General features: G+C 34.9%; 1 protein-coding gene across 1 annotated transcript; it reads right to left on the minus strand.

Moving 5' to 3' along the window:
• Positions 1 to 6543: 6543 nt before the first annotated feature.
• LOC149788570 (uncharacterized) lies at positions 6544 to 14640 on the minus strand. Its single transcript, XM_089974613.1, has 9 exons — positions 14438 to 14640; positions 13711 to 13780; positions 13107 to 13163; positions 12297 to 12428; positions 10874 to 11087; positions 9397 to 9563; positions 8608 to 8794; positions 7786 to 7919; positions 6544 to 7031 (listed from the first exon to the last, which is right to left on the minus strand). The coding sequence occupies exons 1-9, from the start codon at positions 14544 to 14546 to the stop codon at positions 6848 to 6850; spliced, it is 1254 nt and encodes a 417-aa protein (XP_089830739.1). The 5' UTR covers positions 14547 to 14640; the 3' UTR covers positions 6544 to 6847.
• Between the last annotated feature and the right edge of the window lie 4456 nt (positions 14641 to 19096).

Here is a 19096-nt window from a genome sequence, read left to right on the forward strand (position 1 = left end):
ATCTAACTATAGTGAGTTTTTAATGTTGTTCACTATGCACACGCACTCTACAAATTTCACACACACACCAACTGTGAGTATAGTTTCAAATATTGGAGTCTTTGTCCAGTTTGTACTCAGAGAGACTAGTGACGACATAGCTTGACCTAGATTTCACTAAATTTCTAAAGTTACTGTTGTGGTCAGAGGTAGAGGTAGCATTGTAAGTTTTACATTTATACACACCGAATCTTTTTATTCTTGAAATGAAATAGGTAGGAAATTACTTATATATGAGGAAATCCACAAAGTTTAACTCAGAACCATGACTCGTTTTAGGTGATTATAAGGTGTTGCGCTTACCGACAATTAATCCGGTTGTATGTTTCGTGAAAACTTCACTGTTGCCCACGAAGTAATAAGAATGATATTCGCTAATACGAATGATAGAAAATAATAAGAATGATACTCACGAAGTAACAAGAATGCTACTCACGAAGAAATAAGTGTAATACACACGAATCAATAAGGATGATACTCACGAAGTAATAATATTGATAGACACAACGTAATAAGATTGATACTCACGAACTAATAGTTGTATTGAAGTTGTTGTTGTTGCTGTAATGGGGTTTAACGCCAATTTTCAGCCCAAGATAGGCTATACATGGCGGCCAGTATTAATGGTGGAGGAATAACCCGGGAAAACCCTGGAAAGAACCACCGACCCACGAGAAGCTACCGACAACCTTTCTCACATACCCACATTAGCCGTATTCAAGAAGTAATAAAAGTGATACTCACGAATCAATAAGGGTGATACTCATGAAGGAACAAGAATGGTACTCAAGAAGTAATAAGAATGATACTCACGAAGTAATAAGAATAATACTCACGAAGGAACAAGAATAATACTCAAGAAGTAATAGGATTGATTCTCACTAAGGAATAAGAGTGATATTCACTAAGTAATAAGTAAGTAATAAGAATGATACTCACGAAGTAATAAGAATAATAGTCACGAAGTAATAAGAATAATACACACGAAGTAATAAGAATGATACTCACGAAGTAATAAGAATAATACTCACGAAGTAATAAGAATGATACTCACGAAGTAATAAGAATAATACTCACGAAGTAATAAGAATAATACTCACGAAGTAATAAGAATAATATTCAAGAAGTAATAAGAATAATACTCAAGAAGTAATAAGAATAATACTCACGAAGGAATAATAACGATGGTCAGAATATGAGGGAAAACATGTCATTAGTTTAGTGAAACCAGGTCTTGGTATTCGACCTGTTTTCAACTTCATATTGAAAGCACTGTTATTATTACAGAACATATCTTCTTGTATAATTTCGACACGGTTATAAGTAAGTTTTGATTGAAAGAATAAAACACAGTCCACTACAAGTATATTTGTTTACCCAAGTGGTGGTGACCTTTCTCCATCTCCTTCTTAAAGTTCATGAAAATAAGATAACCTAAACCAATGTAAACATGACCTTATTTGTATCACCGTTAGGTAATACAATGCTAACGCATCAAATCTGTTACATTCTAGCCCAGTAGCAAACTGTACGAAATTTTCAAGGGTCAATGCCTTGTCTTTGGTGGAATAAACTGGAATGAACCAGCTTTGACGAGGACATGAACTGACTGATAAAAGTATGATAACATATCTGGTACTGCCAATATGAGACACTACATATCAAACCAAGGACGAATGGAATAATATAAACTAAACACGCCAACCAGGCCCGGCTCGAGGATGTACGGGGCCCAAGACAGCGAGCAGTGCCAAAGGCAGCAAGCGATGAGCGCTGGGCCCCAACCCCAAAATAATGCATTGCGGAGTATCGCGGCGCCCAAGGCGGTTGCCTCGTTCGCCTTGCCCTAGGGCCGGCCCTGATGTTAACTAGTCATTTTTATAATACAAGGAAAGTCTCCCGAACTGGCGCCAGTCTAACCACTTATATTTCGGCATAAAGTTATACGATTTCTGTTTTCCGTAAGCAATTGTATGGGCATGATGGACCAATGTTCAGTTATGTATACACTTGAAAGTCCATTTTCGGGCTTAAGTTTTGGCCGTTGATGATGTTGGCTTTCGTAAGGATCTTCGACACAAGTGTCCATTTTGTAAAATAGTATCTTATACAAAGGAGCCGGATTATTGATATTTGACTGTCTTTTATGTCGCACAGAACACTGATATTCCACAAATTCTGTTCTCTAATAATTAAAAACAAAATTATTACCATGTGCATGGCTAGCATATAACGGTTCTGTACGCATTTCACAAAATATTCTCTCGGTTTCGTATAATTTATTTAATTTTACGCAGAAGAGAACAAATTGCTATTAAAATGAATGCCAGGAGAATACAGTATTTGTATTACCACTTCTTTTTTTGCCTGAAATACACTCTAGATAGGCTGAATCGACGCAGAACATTAGAAAAGACACGTTCCGATATAAACTGATAACCTATTTACAGTTTATATCTTCCTTTTGATGTGGCATGCCACGTACACAGGAACGAATCAGTCTCAGATTATAAGCAATATACGATTCAAGTTTCCAAACCTAAAAAGAGTCCTTTCTTTTACTTAAGAGTTTCTTTAATATAATCGTTTTAGAATAGTTGTGACTGGTTTTTATTAGTTGTTCATGGGAGACTAAATTATTTTTAAGAAATCCACCCAATTTTTTTTTATAGAATCTTCCTCAGGTATGTGCATGAGAGAGATAGAGAATGATTTTTTATTCAACATGTATTGAAAAAAATTGTGTTACTTAAGTATATTTTAATTATATTCATTTCAGGTGGTGAGGATGGTGGTCGTCGTTGTTGTAGGGTTTAACGCCATTTTTCAGCACACGTTAGGCTATACATGGCGGCCAGTATTAATGGTGGAGGAAGAACCCGGGAAATCCCCGGAAAGAGCCACCGACCCTCGAGAAGCTACTAGCAAGCTTTCTCACATACCCACATTGGCCTATTCCGAGACTCGAACCCATACAGACAGAGGTGAGATGGCAGTGATCCGTAACGGAGAGCGCTTTAGACCACTCGGCCACTTGGGGCCCCAGGATGGTGGTCAGAGATACCTAATTAGTTCGTACGTAATTACTAGAAAGAGATATAATTAGTCATGTAGTGATTACTAGAATGAGATATCAAATTAGTCCTGATGTGATTACTAGAGCGAGATATATTAAGTACTGTCGTGATTACTAGAATGAGATACCTAATTAGTTCGGATGTGAATACTAGAACGCTATACACAATTAGTCTGGATGTGATTATTAGAACGAGATACATTTTTAGTCCTGCCGTGATTACTAGAATGAGACATTTTTTCTGGACGTGATTACCACAGTAGCGGTGCTTCCATTACCGTATTAAAAATAACTACATCAAAATAAGCAATCTCTGATCAGAAAATTTTTAAACAACCAAAACAACTTAAAGAGCTTCGTCGTTTATAGCGTGTGTTAAACTTTATCAAGCGGACCGACACGTTGCAGATTGATATGGTCATTTTACATTAGACATACTAACGGCATGAACAACAACTTGGGAAGTAGCATAGTATAGATTTTAAATTTATCAACTAACTGCGAAAGATTATTTCGCCTAATTAAAGACAAAAGAAGACTCCTCGTGACGGGATTCCATACCTCTCAGCAATCTAGATATCTTTGAATATCGTGTATATAATATCCGTAATTCCACCTTGCTAAAAATCTTTTTCAATTATTGATCGAAGTGTTGTTTGTCTGTCATTCATTTATGTAACAAATATTTGTCTGTATGATGAAGACAAGATATTATACTCATCAGATTGAAATCTTGCCATGGTTGTCGATTGAAATGTCTCGATGAATTTGGCCACTGAACCTACTTTTACGACTACTTTAGCCCCTTAAATAAAAAAATATAAACTCCGAAAACTGCTTTCTTTCTTTACATCTCAAAATTTAGTCACATGTAACTATTTAAACTCCTGATAAAATACATGATCTTGGATAATACCTTTATAAAAATTATAGTACGTCCAGTTTGAAACTCGGAAACATACAAACGGTATAGCTAATGATCACGACATTGTTAATGTAATTTAACTCGTGTCTTACAGGATATAGTATTGTTAAAATAAACAAATGTATTTTTAAAAAATGGCAATACACTAATGCTTGGTCAGCCCAGATCTTATAGCGGTTTTTGAGCGCGTGCTTCAAGATTGACACCTGTTAATATCACGTTCTAAATTTAACTGTTGAAGCGTTTTATTTTGGCTTCACTAATCTCTTTCAATGCTATTTTCAACCGGGAAAAACAAAAATATCTTACACTTTCTAGGTTGAAATAAAGTTCAACATCTATTTCCAGCTGAGACGCTGCAATAAAAATCGAAGATGAATATTATAAACCCATATTCCCACCCCTTTCAAGTTTAGTGCTAAAAATCGAACTTCGCTAAAACTTTCGTGTAAATATTTTTTTTATAAATAAAAGTGGGACAAGTATTTATAATTCGTTAAAGTATAGAATCACGAAAAGACGTCATAATGCGGAAAGAAAGCTGTTTGGATCACGGTATGGAAAGCTTTTTAAACCAATCTTAATTTTTCAGATATTTTACAGATATTTATCTAAAATCAATGATTGCAGCACGCAGCCTGGTTACTGACATTTACTGACTTCAAGTTCAAATATGATCCTTCCGTCGTTTATAGGGATCATTTGTCACTGTACGACATCCACTATTCAATACGCAGGGCATTAGATGAAATAATAATTGTGTTCCTTATAACTGAAGAAATTAAGCGAAGCCTGGAAAGGCTTGTGATTATGATTCGTGCATAACTCAACAACAAACTGTATGCGTATCAAAGACTGGTAAACATTTAAACATGCTACGATTACGTTCAACAGATTACAATTTTTTCCTCATACTCCGTTTTAAATCAAGTTTCTGAGATCTTATTGGCTGACGACCAAGCACTGACAAATTAAACGTAAGGATTTTGATTTGACTCTGAATCCGAACCGAGAATTCATTGTAATTTTGTTGCCAACACAATAAGAAAGAAAATAAAAGTCCGGTGATTAATTAGTTGAGTTAAACCCACGTTCGGTATAGGTCAAATTTGTTGTGACCGTGGGCCGTAATCAGTAATATACAAACCGACGTTTAACCCGCATCTTAAATGACTGGCAACACAATGCATCGGGATGTGTGACACGCGAAGTATCCAGATATAAGACCAGTAAACGTGTTTGGGAACAGTCAGTTATTATATATTATTACTCTTCGGTAGTTCTTATTTAGCGATTGACCCATTAGCACTACCAAAATCAAACACCACTAGTCTATAAATTTGGTTCTATGAACGATGCCAATGGTTGTGTTGAAAATTGAACTTTATATACTATTCATTTACAAAACCATAATCGAACATAGCATAACAAGAAAAGATTTGTTTCCGTAATGAAAAATACTGTGGAACGTGTCAGACGAGACTGATCATGATAAAAGAAATTTATATATGAAAATAAAGACATTTCTATCGCTAAATACGCATTATCCTTCTCTGCACACAAGATGTACCGAACATGTATTCTACGAGAAAATCTCAGCTATTCCAAACAGCGTGGTCTAAACAAAGTTCAGTACGAGATTCAATGGCAGAAAGGGAGAGATACTGTAAAGTATATATTGTAAGGTATATATTGTAAAGTATATTTTGTAAAGTATATATTGTACATTATTAAAACATCACTGCGATTCTCTGTTACAAAAGCAGATGTGGAATCTGTATTTTATCGACGAAAGTCTTCATCGACCTGGAATCAGGCAGAAAACGAAAAAAAAAAATCAAGGGAGCAGATGACGCGGAAAAATCTAACTTTTCGGTGTGTGTGTGATTTGGATTTTTAACGTAGCTTTAACACTTTTTCAGTCATATTCCTACGATGTCTGCAGTGTGGCAGTTTTTAGTGATGTCTAGCACTGGAGCATCATGTCGCAGACATGTAGCTTGGTATCCCACCCAGTCACATTATCCTGACACCAGGCCGACCAGTCCTAACAATAATCTCGTAATGCTAAGCGCCAAGCGAGAAAGCTGTTAGTACCATTTTTGTAAGTCTTAAGTATGACTCGTCCGGGGATCGAACCCACGACCTCCCGCATCCGAGGCGGACGCTCTAACCACTGGGCCACAGGAGCGGAGACTTTTCAGTAACTCGCGTGCTGAATGGGTTAAGGAAGCATGATTTTTCTTGATTTTCAAGCTTTTTTTCTTACGTCTCTGTAAAGATACTCCGAGATTGCTGTGCAACACAAGGTCATCAGGGTAAAACTAAATGTCACATGATTAATAACAGACTCGTACACACTTTTTGTTGTTGCAACACCCATCTTTATACATGCATAAACAAGGACCTACCTCAAGAAAAGCTTTAACAAAACAGAACTTCCTGCATGATGGATATACGCAGCTAAATTTTAAAATCTTTTTCGGAAATCAAAAGGCACAAATTAGGTCTTGATTTTTAATCACAAGTTTAAATTCATTACAATATATTTTGAAAACACATTTTTTTTTGCACATGGAAATAATTTTGACTGCTGATATATCAATACTGGCGCCATCTCGAAAACAGATCCTATGAATCAGCTGGATGGGAAAATAAACCATAATCCTTGTTATGTATCCATAATGTACGTCTATACAATCTCTGAACTTAGATATATGTCTTTACTGTGTGTTTATACAATCCCCAAACTTAGATGCATATGTTCCTACTGTGCGTCTGTGTCTTAGACACGGTGTGTTCGTGTTTTACAGCTTTGCCTTCTGATGGGTCGTCTTGTCAAACGCTTTCTTGTCGGTGCCATAGTAGAAAATGGGCTCGTAGTTTGGATCTGTTAAAGCCTTGCGGTCGATATTGAAGTGGGAAATATCATACTGCGTCTGGCCATCAATTGCTATCTCGCTCAAAATCTTCCCAAGTAGGCTGGCAAACCTTCCAATAAAATCAATCAATCATCAGCACTGACGCATAGAACCATATATATATTTCCTGCTATCTTTTAAAAATGAATATTCCTTATGAATCAGATGGCATTCATTCATGAAGTACAGATCAAAATATACAGCAGACTGTATGATACTGATGTGTTTAATTATAAAGGACCAATCGTAAGGAGGCGCGAATTAATATGCCAAGGGATGCTTTACATGAAACTATTTATATTACTGAGTTACTTATAAGCTGAATACCACACTAGTGATGAACCAGATTCTTCCACAACAACCTATCAAGAACTTGACGCACACACACACAGAACACACACACACACACAGCTCTGTCTCTGTCTGTCTGTTTCTCTCTCTCTCTCTCTCTCTCTCTCTCTCTCTATATATATATATATATATATATATATATATGCATCCGCAACAAGACATAGTCATGTAAATGTTTGCAAACACAACGGTTTTTTCTGTTTTATTTGACTGTCTTGTCTATGTTTTGTATTTGTCTTTGAAAAAGACTCGTTACGAGTCGAAAACGCTCAGCCTAATTAGATCCTAGTTTTGCACTATTCGTAGTCAATTTATTGCAGTTAATATATATACCACAAAAAGGAAAGATCACGTATATTTTGTACTAACGTTTCATAGATCTTAAATGTCTAATAATAACAAAAATTGAAAAAACTTTTTCTCTGTATTAATTTAGAAGTTTAGAATGGCAGTACTTCATAATGTGGTCTTACTTGAAGGCATGTCCTGCGCCGCAGCACACAATCAGATTCTTCCATCCATACTTGTCACAGGTGTCCACAACGAAGTTCCGATCCGGAGTGATATCGTACAGACAAGTTTTGGTATACAACTTGGGACCAAGCGCCTGCAGGTAAGGGAATATATATATATATATATATATATATATATATATATATATATATATATATATATATATATATATATATATATATATATAATGATTAGACACACGAATATACCGTTCATTGGAAAGGTCTATACTGATTGATTATAAATTAGGTGCAGCAATCGTAGGTCTCCCCATCTATCAATTAATTATATAATTAATTTAACAATGTATCAACTGTCCATATATATATATATATATATATATATATATATATATATATATATATATATATATATATATATATATATATATATTTATATATTTATAAATCGAGTATCTATGTCTCTCTGTCTAGTTAGAAGCAAGTTCATTGTCTCTTCCCCACTTATTGTCTTGCTTTGAATATGTACGTGTAGATTCTTGCAATAAATTACATACTCCAACTATAAATCGTATCTCAAAAGAATTCAGGTAGGACTTTTGCCGACATATTTTGATTGTGGGCTTAAGAGTCAATTTAAACGAACCTGTCTGACTTAATAATTCTGTCCGAATTAGTTACACCAAATCAAAGGTCTCAAGTGAAGACGTTCATTTAAATGCAATTGTTTCACAAACAAATCTGAGCCCGTTATGTGCACATCGCAAGAGTATTATGTACAGGTTTGGAACAGGAGTTGACAATTCCACATTATGTATCTACCTTGGGTACCACTTCTTTGTACAGTTCTTCACAAGCTTTTTCACGGACGGGATCTGGTTCAAAGGTTCTAGTGTGAGCAGTAACAACTGGACCTGCGGCATCGATTCCTATCTTCGGTCCAGAGTTGTTATTGATGGGCATCATATAAAAGTCATACTTGGGGTCATGGAAGAACCAAATAGGGTACCTGACGACAATTTAAAATAATGATTTTAAAAAAGCAACGAGAATTGCAAATGAAACCATATATAGACAATCGTGTTGAGTATTATTATGCCAACATTAATCAGACAATCCATTGTTTATTTTTGATGATGAGCCATTATATTTAAAGGGAAGACTTGTCAAGATAGAATTTAAGTCTGTTTTGTGAAAATATAGAGCCTGAAGGAAATAATTTTGGAACTTATGATTGCTTCCCGTTTATTATTATATCTTTAATATTTGTGAACAGCTGATACTATATGAATATTCACCAGCATTTGTTTTATCTAAAATTTTCACTTGTCCCTGCTTGTAAGGAGATATTGAATCTTCGAAGATTATTTATCATAATATACGTCAGACAACGTATATATATATATATATATATATATATATATATATATATATATATATATATATATATATATATATATATATATATATATATATATATATATATATATATAGGCACAAATTTGTCCTTTCTGTAATATTTGAAGTTCCGGAAATCACGCGGTTACTTCGATACATAGATTTATAGGTTAATAGTGCCTAAATTTCTACAAAATGAGACACAAAACATACTTGTCCTTGGTGAAGTCTTTCATATGTGGAGTGGCATGATACGTCACTTGTTCCTGTGTGACGTAGACTGGCACATGAACACCAGTTGATGATAGTACTTGGTTGATCCAAGCCCCTGATGTAACTATAACTTTGCGGCAGTAAAATTTGCCCTTCGTGGTATGAACCTTCGATAGTAATAAAAAAAAACATTAACATTTAAACAATTCATCTAAAGGAACTTCTTTTTCCAACTATTGTATATCCTGCAGAAAAAGGTGTTAGTCGCTTATAGTGACCCCTCTACTGCGCGAAACGATTGTAATTCACACAAAATCCAAATAGATTTCAGATTAATCCAATCGCGCACTATTGATAAAATCCCTGACAAGACGACTTTCAAGTTATGGACATGAGCAAGTTCGATATCTATGAAGTGTTTGTTATGAAACAAACGTTTATTCGTCGTGTTGAATATGAGCTTTTGGGCAAACATTCTCGAATTTATTGAGAGCTCAGTTATCCACATACCATCCATTCAGTTATGATATTATTCGCACACCCTCCATTTGTTTGTGCCCCGCTACCGATTTTAAAATCAAAAGGCATGAAGGATATAAAAGTGCACAGATTCACCGATTTATAAGTTCCAACCCAATTGTCGTCAGGGGTCTCAAACCCTTTCAACTCTTTTTGGTGTTTCTAATCAAACAGGATTTCCTTTAGTAACACCGTCGACATATTCGGTTGGGCGAGTCTATCTCTTCAAGCAACCATGTTTACGTAGTTCGCTGTCTTTGTTAATCTCAATAATTCCGTAAATTTTGAAGTTAATTTTGTTACATATATACATGTGTTCATTTCTTTCTTTAACTTCTTTCCGAAGTATTAAAACAAGATATTGCAAATATTGGAAGCAGACAACACAGTTTCTCCTGAAATAGACTGTTCTAGAAACTATCAAAGGACAGTGTCAGTCTGTCTATGTGTTTATATCGAGAACTTCGGTTTGCTTTGAAATGCCAATAAGTCGACAGTGTTATGTATCCCTTGTGAACAGTCAGGTTAGAAATTATAAATCAATGACTGGAATGACTAAGTTTTGTGTATTTTATATCTTTGATGATTTTCGTTTTTAAAATCGATTGGGGAGGGGGTACAATAAATCGGGATGATGTGAGAATACTATAGTAATATAGGAATCGTGTCACATGCTCATCAACTGACTTAAGTTATATTTTTTTTTTAAATTAAGATTTGGAATCTTTCAGTTACCAAAGGGATAGTGTTATTTTTATCAAGGATGAACCAGGATGGTGTTCGATAACATTTTTTGCATTAACTGGAAGTCGCTTTGGGACCAAAAAAATATGATAAGCACCAAATCATGGAAGTAAATATAAAACACGTTGTTAAAATGAATATTCTGGGTAAAACATTTTAATTATTTTTACACAAGTCTTTAGATTTCGGGTAAATGGCTTTAATGCATACTTACACAAATATTGCCCTGTTGGTCTTTCTCAAGACGCGTGACAGGGCAGTTTTCAATGATGGTTGCCCCATTCCCACGCGCTAGCTGGGTATGTACAGCGTTACAGAGAGCAGCATCCACCAGACCCCCATCCTTCTGGTACAGTGCTATATATCTGTCATCCGTGGTGAACTGGGGGAAGCGTTGGCGAAGTTGGGAACCGGTCAGCCACTCATAGCTATAAAACAAGGATAAAGAAAATTCAAGAATTCCGAATACATATCTATATAATGACATTTAGTCATCCTCCATTTAAAATAACACTACACCACTTGTCCTTTGATTTATAAGCACTTTGATCGAATACTTGCATTTAAATTGACATTCGACCACTCTCGAGTTGCTTATTAATATCATTCGGCTCTTTTTAGTTGCTCATTAACATCATTCGGCACTCTTGAGTTGCTTATTAATATCATTTGGCACTTTTGAGCTGCTTATTTATATCATTCGGCACTCTTGAGCTGCTTATTAATATCATTAGACACTCCTGAGTTGCTTATTATTATCATACGGCGAAAACTTCTATCGAGTATAATATCTGTTGGACCTTTCTCCCAACCTTTCGTTCCATTTTGCTTGTTTTTTGTTATTTATGATTTTATTTATAAGAACAACTATTTTAATAATTTTGATTGGTAAATTCTTTAAAGAAATTGTTTACTTCAATTTATTATTTCGTTGGTGACGTCAGGATATTACGTAAATGTGAAGAACCTATTCTTGATTGTCACGATTTTATTCCTTGCGTCTCAAGACACTCATATAAGCGACACCCTCGAATGCTAAAAACAGATGTAAATATTGCTCATTAGGGTGATGCTTGTGATCTAGAGGCTATTTTTGAAGGGCTGTTATAAGCTGATGGAGGTTAATTGTTCTATAATATAAATACTATGTGATGTCTCGAAAAAAATCATTAGCATAAGACAAAAACATGTCACTTTTCTAAAATATTTGATTGAAAAACTTTACGGAACCCTCTTATGTTTCTTTTTAGCCGCCATATCGTCCAAAGTTCACACCAAAAAAGCAGCTGTTGGTTCCTGGCACGATGGCATGCTTAAGGTACATTGTTCGAGATGTTATAGAGACGAGACCAGCTCTAAACGTGCGCCGGTTTCAAGTCCCCTCGGATGAAGCGAAATTATTCGACGATGAAAGAAGCCTAGTTCTACGTTATCGTCAGTATCGTTTTGGGGTTCATTTTCGATTTTAAAAAATCAACAATAATGTGGCAAAATTTCGCTACCTCTGGAAGATTAACTACGACACTTTCTTGTAGCGTTTTGAGAGAAGCAAAAGCGCCATCTAATAACACATCGAATCTTTATGATCAACGCAGAAAGATGCGAGGTAATACGGTTGTTATAAAAATATGACTCACTCTATGTTTTCCTTCTTCATGGAGTCTGCATACTTTTTAATCAAGTCATCCATCTCTCCTTTTCTGGCGACCTGCAAACTTCCAGTCTTGTAGAGCACCTTCAGACCAGATTCCCTCTCAACCTCCTCCCAACTGCATGGCATTCAACAGTATAAATACTGCATACATGTGCATTACAAATGTGAATTTGGAACGAACGATCCTGTTATCTAATATGTATGGCACTTAAATTCTGTGAATATTGAGTGAGTTGGCATTGTGATTATTGGATGAGTTGGCATTTTGTGAATATTGAATAAGTTGGCATTTTATGAATATTGAATAAGTAGTCATTCTAAATTGCACATCATGATGCTTATTTTAATGCTAGTACATGATGCTTATTTTAATGCTAGTACAATGTAAAAAATATAGCAATATATTCAAGTGAAAGGAAGAAATAAATTCTGAGACGATCTAACGTTTGCCACTGAGTGATAGATGAATAGAATCACGCCATAATACTGTGGAAATTTCCTTTACAAGATCTAAACAGACATTCTAAATCTTTGCGGTTTTCGTAAATTACATTATATGGGAACATATGGCTCGGAACACTTGTTTTGTATGAGAGACGGTGTTTTTTTATATGGAAAGTTCGTTTGTCGTTTGTCTTATGATCACACGGGACGTTATTGGGTAGAAACAAAAATCGCAACAATTTATATTGATTTACATTTGCTATGCAAAAGAAGAAGACATCTACTGCACTTTCTCTTTACATACTACAAGCAGTTTTAATTTTTTGCCATGTTCAATTCTACCACTTACCAAGTATAGGTGTCAGGTGTCAGCTTGGTGTACATGGGGTCATGGTAAGTTAGGCGTCTGCAAAAAAATTAAGATTCTCAGATGAATTTACACACACACACACACACACACACACACAAACACACACACACACACAGAGGCTCGCGCGCGCGATTATGACCTTTACAGCTGCCATATTTTACTTAGTGGTCAAATGTCAGTGACATGGAAGTCTTTATTTGAAAGCACGGGCTCCAAGCTTTAGTACGAGAAACTGAAGCTTGATATCAAAGTTTCTTGAACCTTCTTTTAAACTATAGAACTTTCAGGATTTAAAGATTATTGGTCACCTTTTTACGTTAAATATGAATAACACAGGTTAACTCCATGTACCATATATTAATTTGTTAATTTGAGCTGAAGCTGAAAGTCCGTACTCCAAAGGCTGTCAGAATACGGGGTTTTGTATCAGATTACCTGTAATACCAACGATATAAATTGAATTTGATTATATCCAGATTCTTCTCAAATAATACAAAGTGAATTTGCAACGAAATATGATGGTACACTGTGCAGTTACATATCGTAATAAATTACAAAGTCAGATATTGAAGGAGATTCTTACATGATTCGGGAATGATCTTGTGAACCGCCATTGTCATGACCCAATTTGAACTGTTCCAAACCGAGCACACCTTTAATGCAATAAAATATATCCATCATGGCAATCATATATGTATGTACAATTAGGGTTTGTACATTTTGTTACACGAAGACTGCTTTGGATTGACGACATTTAAATGTATCAATAGCATTTCTATTTAAAGAAGTAGAACAAATTGTGTGTCTATGTGTCTGCACGTATGTATGTATGTATGTATGCATGCATGCAGCATGTATGTATGTATGTATGTATGTATGTATGTATGTATGTATGTATGTATGTATGTGTTTAACAGCACATTAACAGAGAACAATGGCTGTATGGTTCCGATTAAAACGTAAGTTCTAGAATATAAAAATAAGGAATTACGAGAAAGAAAAAAAGAAAAGGAAATAACAGAAGGCAAGAGGCAAACAAAAATAAATAAGCCTATGTAAGATTGGAGAAGAATAAAGAAAACTGTAGACAGGCAAAATGTTAATAAAGTACGTAGATAAACTGATTTGGAAAGAGCACGAAAAAAATGAAAATGGACAGAAAGACGGAAACAAAAATGAAAGAAGGGCAGAAGGAACGAAATATATAAAGGGGAAGAGAGAGTGCTAGTGTGGAACATACGAATGGCAGATTTTATCAACATATTCAAAATTCATGTTTATGGTTACCAAATAGAAAAGAAGAAAATTACCTCCTTTCGCCCTTTTTGAAAGCCAATACAGGGCACCACTTCCTATTCCACCACATCCGATCACAATGTAGTCATAAAAGGTTCTCCCCTCGCTGTTTTCTGCTGCCATCACGGTATAGTGTACCTTTACTTAGATCAAGTACTATACAGGTAACTCAGGCCAGCATGATCTGCACAAGGTGATCATATGCGTCAGCGATAGAGGCTTACGAGCCTAGTTGAGGTCAGATGTTAAGGTCACAGGTGTTGGCAGTATGGAAATCATCCTGAACAATTTCATAATCTTCAAAATATCAAATGAGTATTGCATTACTAGATCGATATGTGTAACCACATAATCAGCTGTAATAATTATTATTTGAAATGACATCATAAGCAAAATAACAAAAAATTCCTTTGCATTATGACCACCAAAACTGTTCATGATGCACGATGTTTCTCTTCGGGGGTGGGGTTTTTCCGTGGGACAATGAGAGATTGCAGTAAAATGGTAATAGTCCTTTATTACAGAGACAAACAAAAACTTACCAATGATTTATGCAGAAAGTATGCATGCGAGATTTTATTAAGGTAAGTAAGTTAATTAGTGTTAAAACAGATAATTTTTACACTGAACCAACACTAGCACAACCCCTCTTTTGCAAATATTCACTATTTTGAAACATTTTCTATGACAATGTGTGTCATACAAACAAGATGAACCTTAAGCATGATTAGAGATCACTGTTGATAACAAGTATATACATGATTAGAGATCACTGTTATGATAACAAATATAGACATGATTAGAGTTCACTGTTATGATAACAAGTATAGACATGATTAGAGATCACTGTTATGATAACAAGTATAGACATGATTAGAGATCACTGTTGATAACAAGTATATACATGATTAGAGATCACTGTTATGATAACAAGTATAGACATGATTAGAGATCACTGTTGATAACAAGTATATACATGATTAGAGATCACTGTTATGATAACAAGTATAGACATGATTAGAGTTCACTGTTATGATAACAAGTATAGACATGATTAGAGATCACTGTTATGATAACAAGTATAGACATGATTAAAGTTCACTGTTATGATACCGCTGTCTCATACAAACAATATGGTTCCTATACAAGATTAGAGTTCTTTGTTTTGATAACACCGTCTCTCATACAAAACAAGTGTGGACCTTATATATTATTTGTTCAGAATTCACTGCTATGACAACAAACTGGCACCACCAAGTATCTCCATTCTTAGATATTACATCTCTAGCAGATATGCATAAACACGTATTCCAAAATGGCATATCATTTGAAACCCACTTTACGCACTTGTTTGTTTGTGAATCTGGCCCCAGACCCCAATTATTTCTCCTTTTTTATGCATAAGCATTTAAGATCATGCTATTTTTATCATTGCTACTCACCTTACTACAGTTAAGATTTCATCATAGGTGTATTTACTATGTAAACAAACTGATGTCTGCATGACCCAAACAACAGGACATTTCACATGCATGTACTAATGTTTCCATTAAACAACAAGCTAATTACACTTTCTATAAAATTTCATAAGTTTCGGGTCGACCTTTTCATAATCATTAAACTAAGTAACTTTGCCGAATAAGTCAATGCAAACAAAGCACTATTTATTAAATATGTTCCTAGTTTTGGTAAAGCTCATGGGGGGGGGGGTGGTAATTGTAGTATGTTGTTGCCGTGACGGGTTTGACGCCATTTTCGGCACTTAATATGATATACATGGCGGCCAGACTATTTGGTGGAGGAAGAACCCGGGAGAATCACAAGCAGAAACACCGACCCACGAGAAGCGACTGGCAAGCTTTTTCGCATAACTACTTTGGCCGAGCCAAAGACTCAAACCCACGCGGACAAACGTGAGATGTCAATGATCTGAAAAGGCAACCGCCCTATGACCACCCTGGGCCCTAATTGTGGTATGAAGCCATGTTCCAAAAGGTAATCACAGGGTATGTTCAAGCCTAACTCAGAGTTAATGTAATACAAATTATAGATTTAGTTTATGTGTGAAATTGTTAAACACAAATTTCATGAATATTAGGCTCATGCGAAGCCATGAGTGACAATACAAAATGTGTCCACTCTACCGGTGAAATATTTATTTATATTATCGCCAAACAAATATAGATTTTCATTCTTAATATACGTTTTTAAAGGAAAATTTCCTTCGATTTACTTGGATTTGTTTCTCCATCCTGTGTCAGTTCGATTAACGGCTGCTATAACATAACGTATATTTAATTTAATTGTTTTTCTGTTAGTTGTAAAAACAAAATTGATTCCATTACATGCTATTATAATGTAATATTGTTTACTGGATTTGATATTGCCCAGAATAAAGTTCAGTTCTGTTTGACCTCACTGATTTTTTATTTTTTATATTTTGTTTATTTTCGATGTAAACAACTAATAATAGAAACATTGTGTCTAGTTGCTGACCTTATTTCAAAACTAGTGATAGTTTTAGTAAACAATTTAAAAAAAATGTATTGTCCATGTCAGAGCGATAATGATTAAGTTGAGTCAAGGTCATACGTGGACTACCTGATGGATATCATGTAACAAGCTTCTATTTTTTCCAGAAGGCTGAACTATTGACCTCCATTTTAGTTAGTCTTATAACTGATGTTATGATAAGAATTGTATCAGTTGGGCTTTAAAACACTTGATACGTCAAGTTGTGTTATGTTATGTCCAGTTTGGGCTGAGTTTTTATTTTCTTCAAATTATTGAATTCAAGTGATTGTTTTCTCGTGAAATTCAAAAGTGCTCTGATAATTCTTAGACAGATATTTACTGGAATTTATACAGAATTCAAAAACTGGTATAGTATTTTCTGTGATTCAACAACAGACTGTTGACACATCAGTACAACGCTGACTATTACAGACGTCATAGCCTTCCATTTTGGGTTTTCATCGGGATGTGAACTGTAATTCACTGAGGACTTTTCATTGATAAGACTTGTGTTTAATCCTTGGATTATTTTTTGATTTAATTCTTAAAACCATAAGTTCTTTTTTCTCCTTTTTTCACTTTGTATTCTAGGGAAATACATTATTTGTTCAATTTTACAAAGTTTGTCTTCACTCTTTTCTGTTACCATTTTTAAGAGCACAGGCTCGTAGCAGAAAATTGGGGCTCGTCCAGGATACGAATTTTGGCTAAAATATTTCAGAAAACTGTTTTTGAAATTTAAATCCCCTTAGTTTCGGAATTTTAAAATCCCAAGTATTACATCACATTTTAGAAATCTTTAGTGAAATCAGCAAGCTTTTTACAGTATCATCGAAAGTGGAGATTTTTCTTTCAAATCCTAGACAGGAACAGTTAGGCTGATTTTAAAAGAAGATATGATTCCTTCTGAGGCAAAAGCTTCTTTAACGAAGCAAGAAATAAAGAATATTTTGGTCCAATATTTGGTGGGAAAGAATGTTTTGGATAAAAGTGCTTTGGTTTCGATCAGTATGTTTGTATCAGACTCTGACATAAAAGTAAAGGAATTAAAATTAAAATATAAGATAGAATTAGAGTTAAGAAAGCTTGAACTTCAGAAAGAAGAAATACAAATGCAGTTGCAATTAAATCAGAAGGAGAGAGAGAGACAAATGCAGTTGCAATTGGAGAAAGAGAAAGAACAAACGCAGTTACAGAAAGAACAAATGCAGTTACAATCGGAGAAAGAAGAGAGAGACAGATACAAATGCAAAGAGAGAAGAAAGAAAGGGAATATCAATTTAGATTAAGATAATTAGAGCTGGCAAATGAAAAGCACATTCCCACTTTAGATACAAATTCAAGTTGTGATGCTACTACGAATATTAGGTTAGTGTCCCCTTTTAGAGAAAATGAAGTATACAAATATTTTCCTCATTTTGACAAAATTGCTGACAATTTGAAATGGCCGATGGAGCCTTGGACTATATTATTGCAGAGTGCACTTTTTGGCAAAGCCCGAGACATATATGCATCCCTGTCAGTACAGCAGAGCGCTGACTATGATATGTTTAAGGAATGCATCTTATGGGGTTATGAGTTAGTCACTGAGGCTTATCCGCAAAAAATCAGGAATTATACAAAAGAATATGGACAAACTCATCTCGAATTTGCAGGAGAAAAAAGGACACCATATTTCTGATTGCTACAAATGGAGAAAAAAAAAATGCAACAGAATCAAGATAGACCTATTCCAAATGTTCTTATTTCTAAAAGGTCAAGGTCACGTCATGTATTGAAAGCAATACATTTGTTTGGTCTAATAAACGCCAGTCTGATTTTATTATCGGGAATTTTGAACCATTCATGTCGAAGGGTTATATATCACTCATGACCAAATGCTCTTATTTCTAAGAGGTCAAGGTCACGTCATGTATTGAAAGCAATACATTTGTTTGGTCTAATAAACCCCAGTCTGATTTTATTATGGAGAATTTTCAACCATTCATGTCGAAGGGTTATATATCACTCATGGGTGATTCAGCCCATCCCATCCATATTAAAATTTAAGGGACACAAGAGCTTCTCAGAGTCTTTCATTATCAGGTACTTTGCCTTTTTCTGAGAAGTCTTCTTCTAATGAGAGTGTTATTATTCAAGGAGTATAGTGCGGCTTTGTT

Source organism: Sinohyriopsis cumingii, chromosome 11, assembly GCF_028554795.1.
Source record: "Sinohyriopsis cumingii isolate HCF-2022 chromosome 11, ASM2855479v2, whole genome shotgun sequence".
Taxonomy (NCBI): Eukaryota; Metazoa; Mollusca; class Bivalvia; order Unionida; family Unionidae; genus Sinohyriopsis; species Sinohyriopsis cumingii.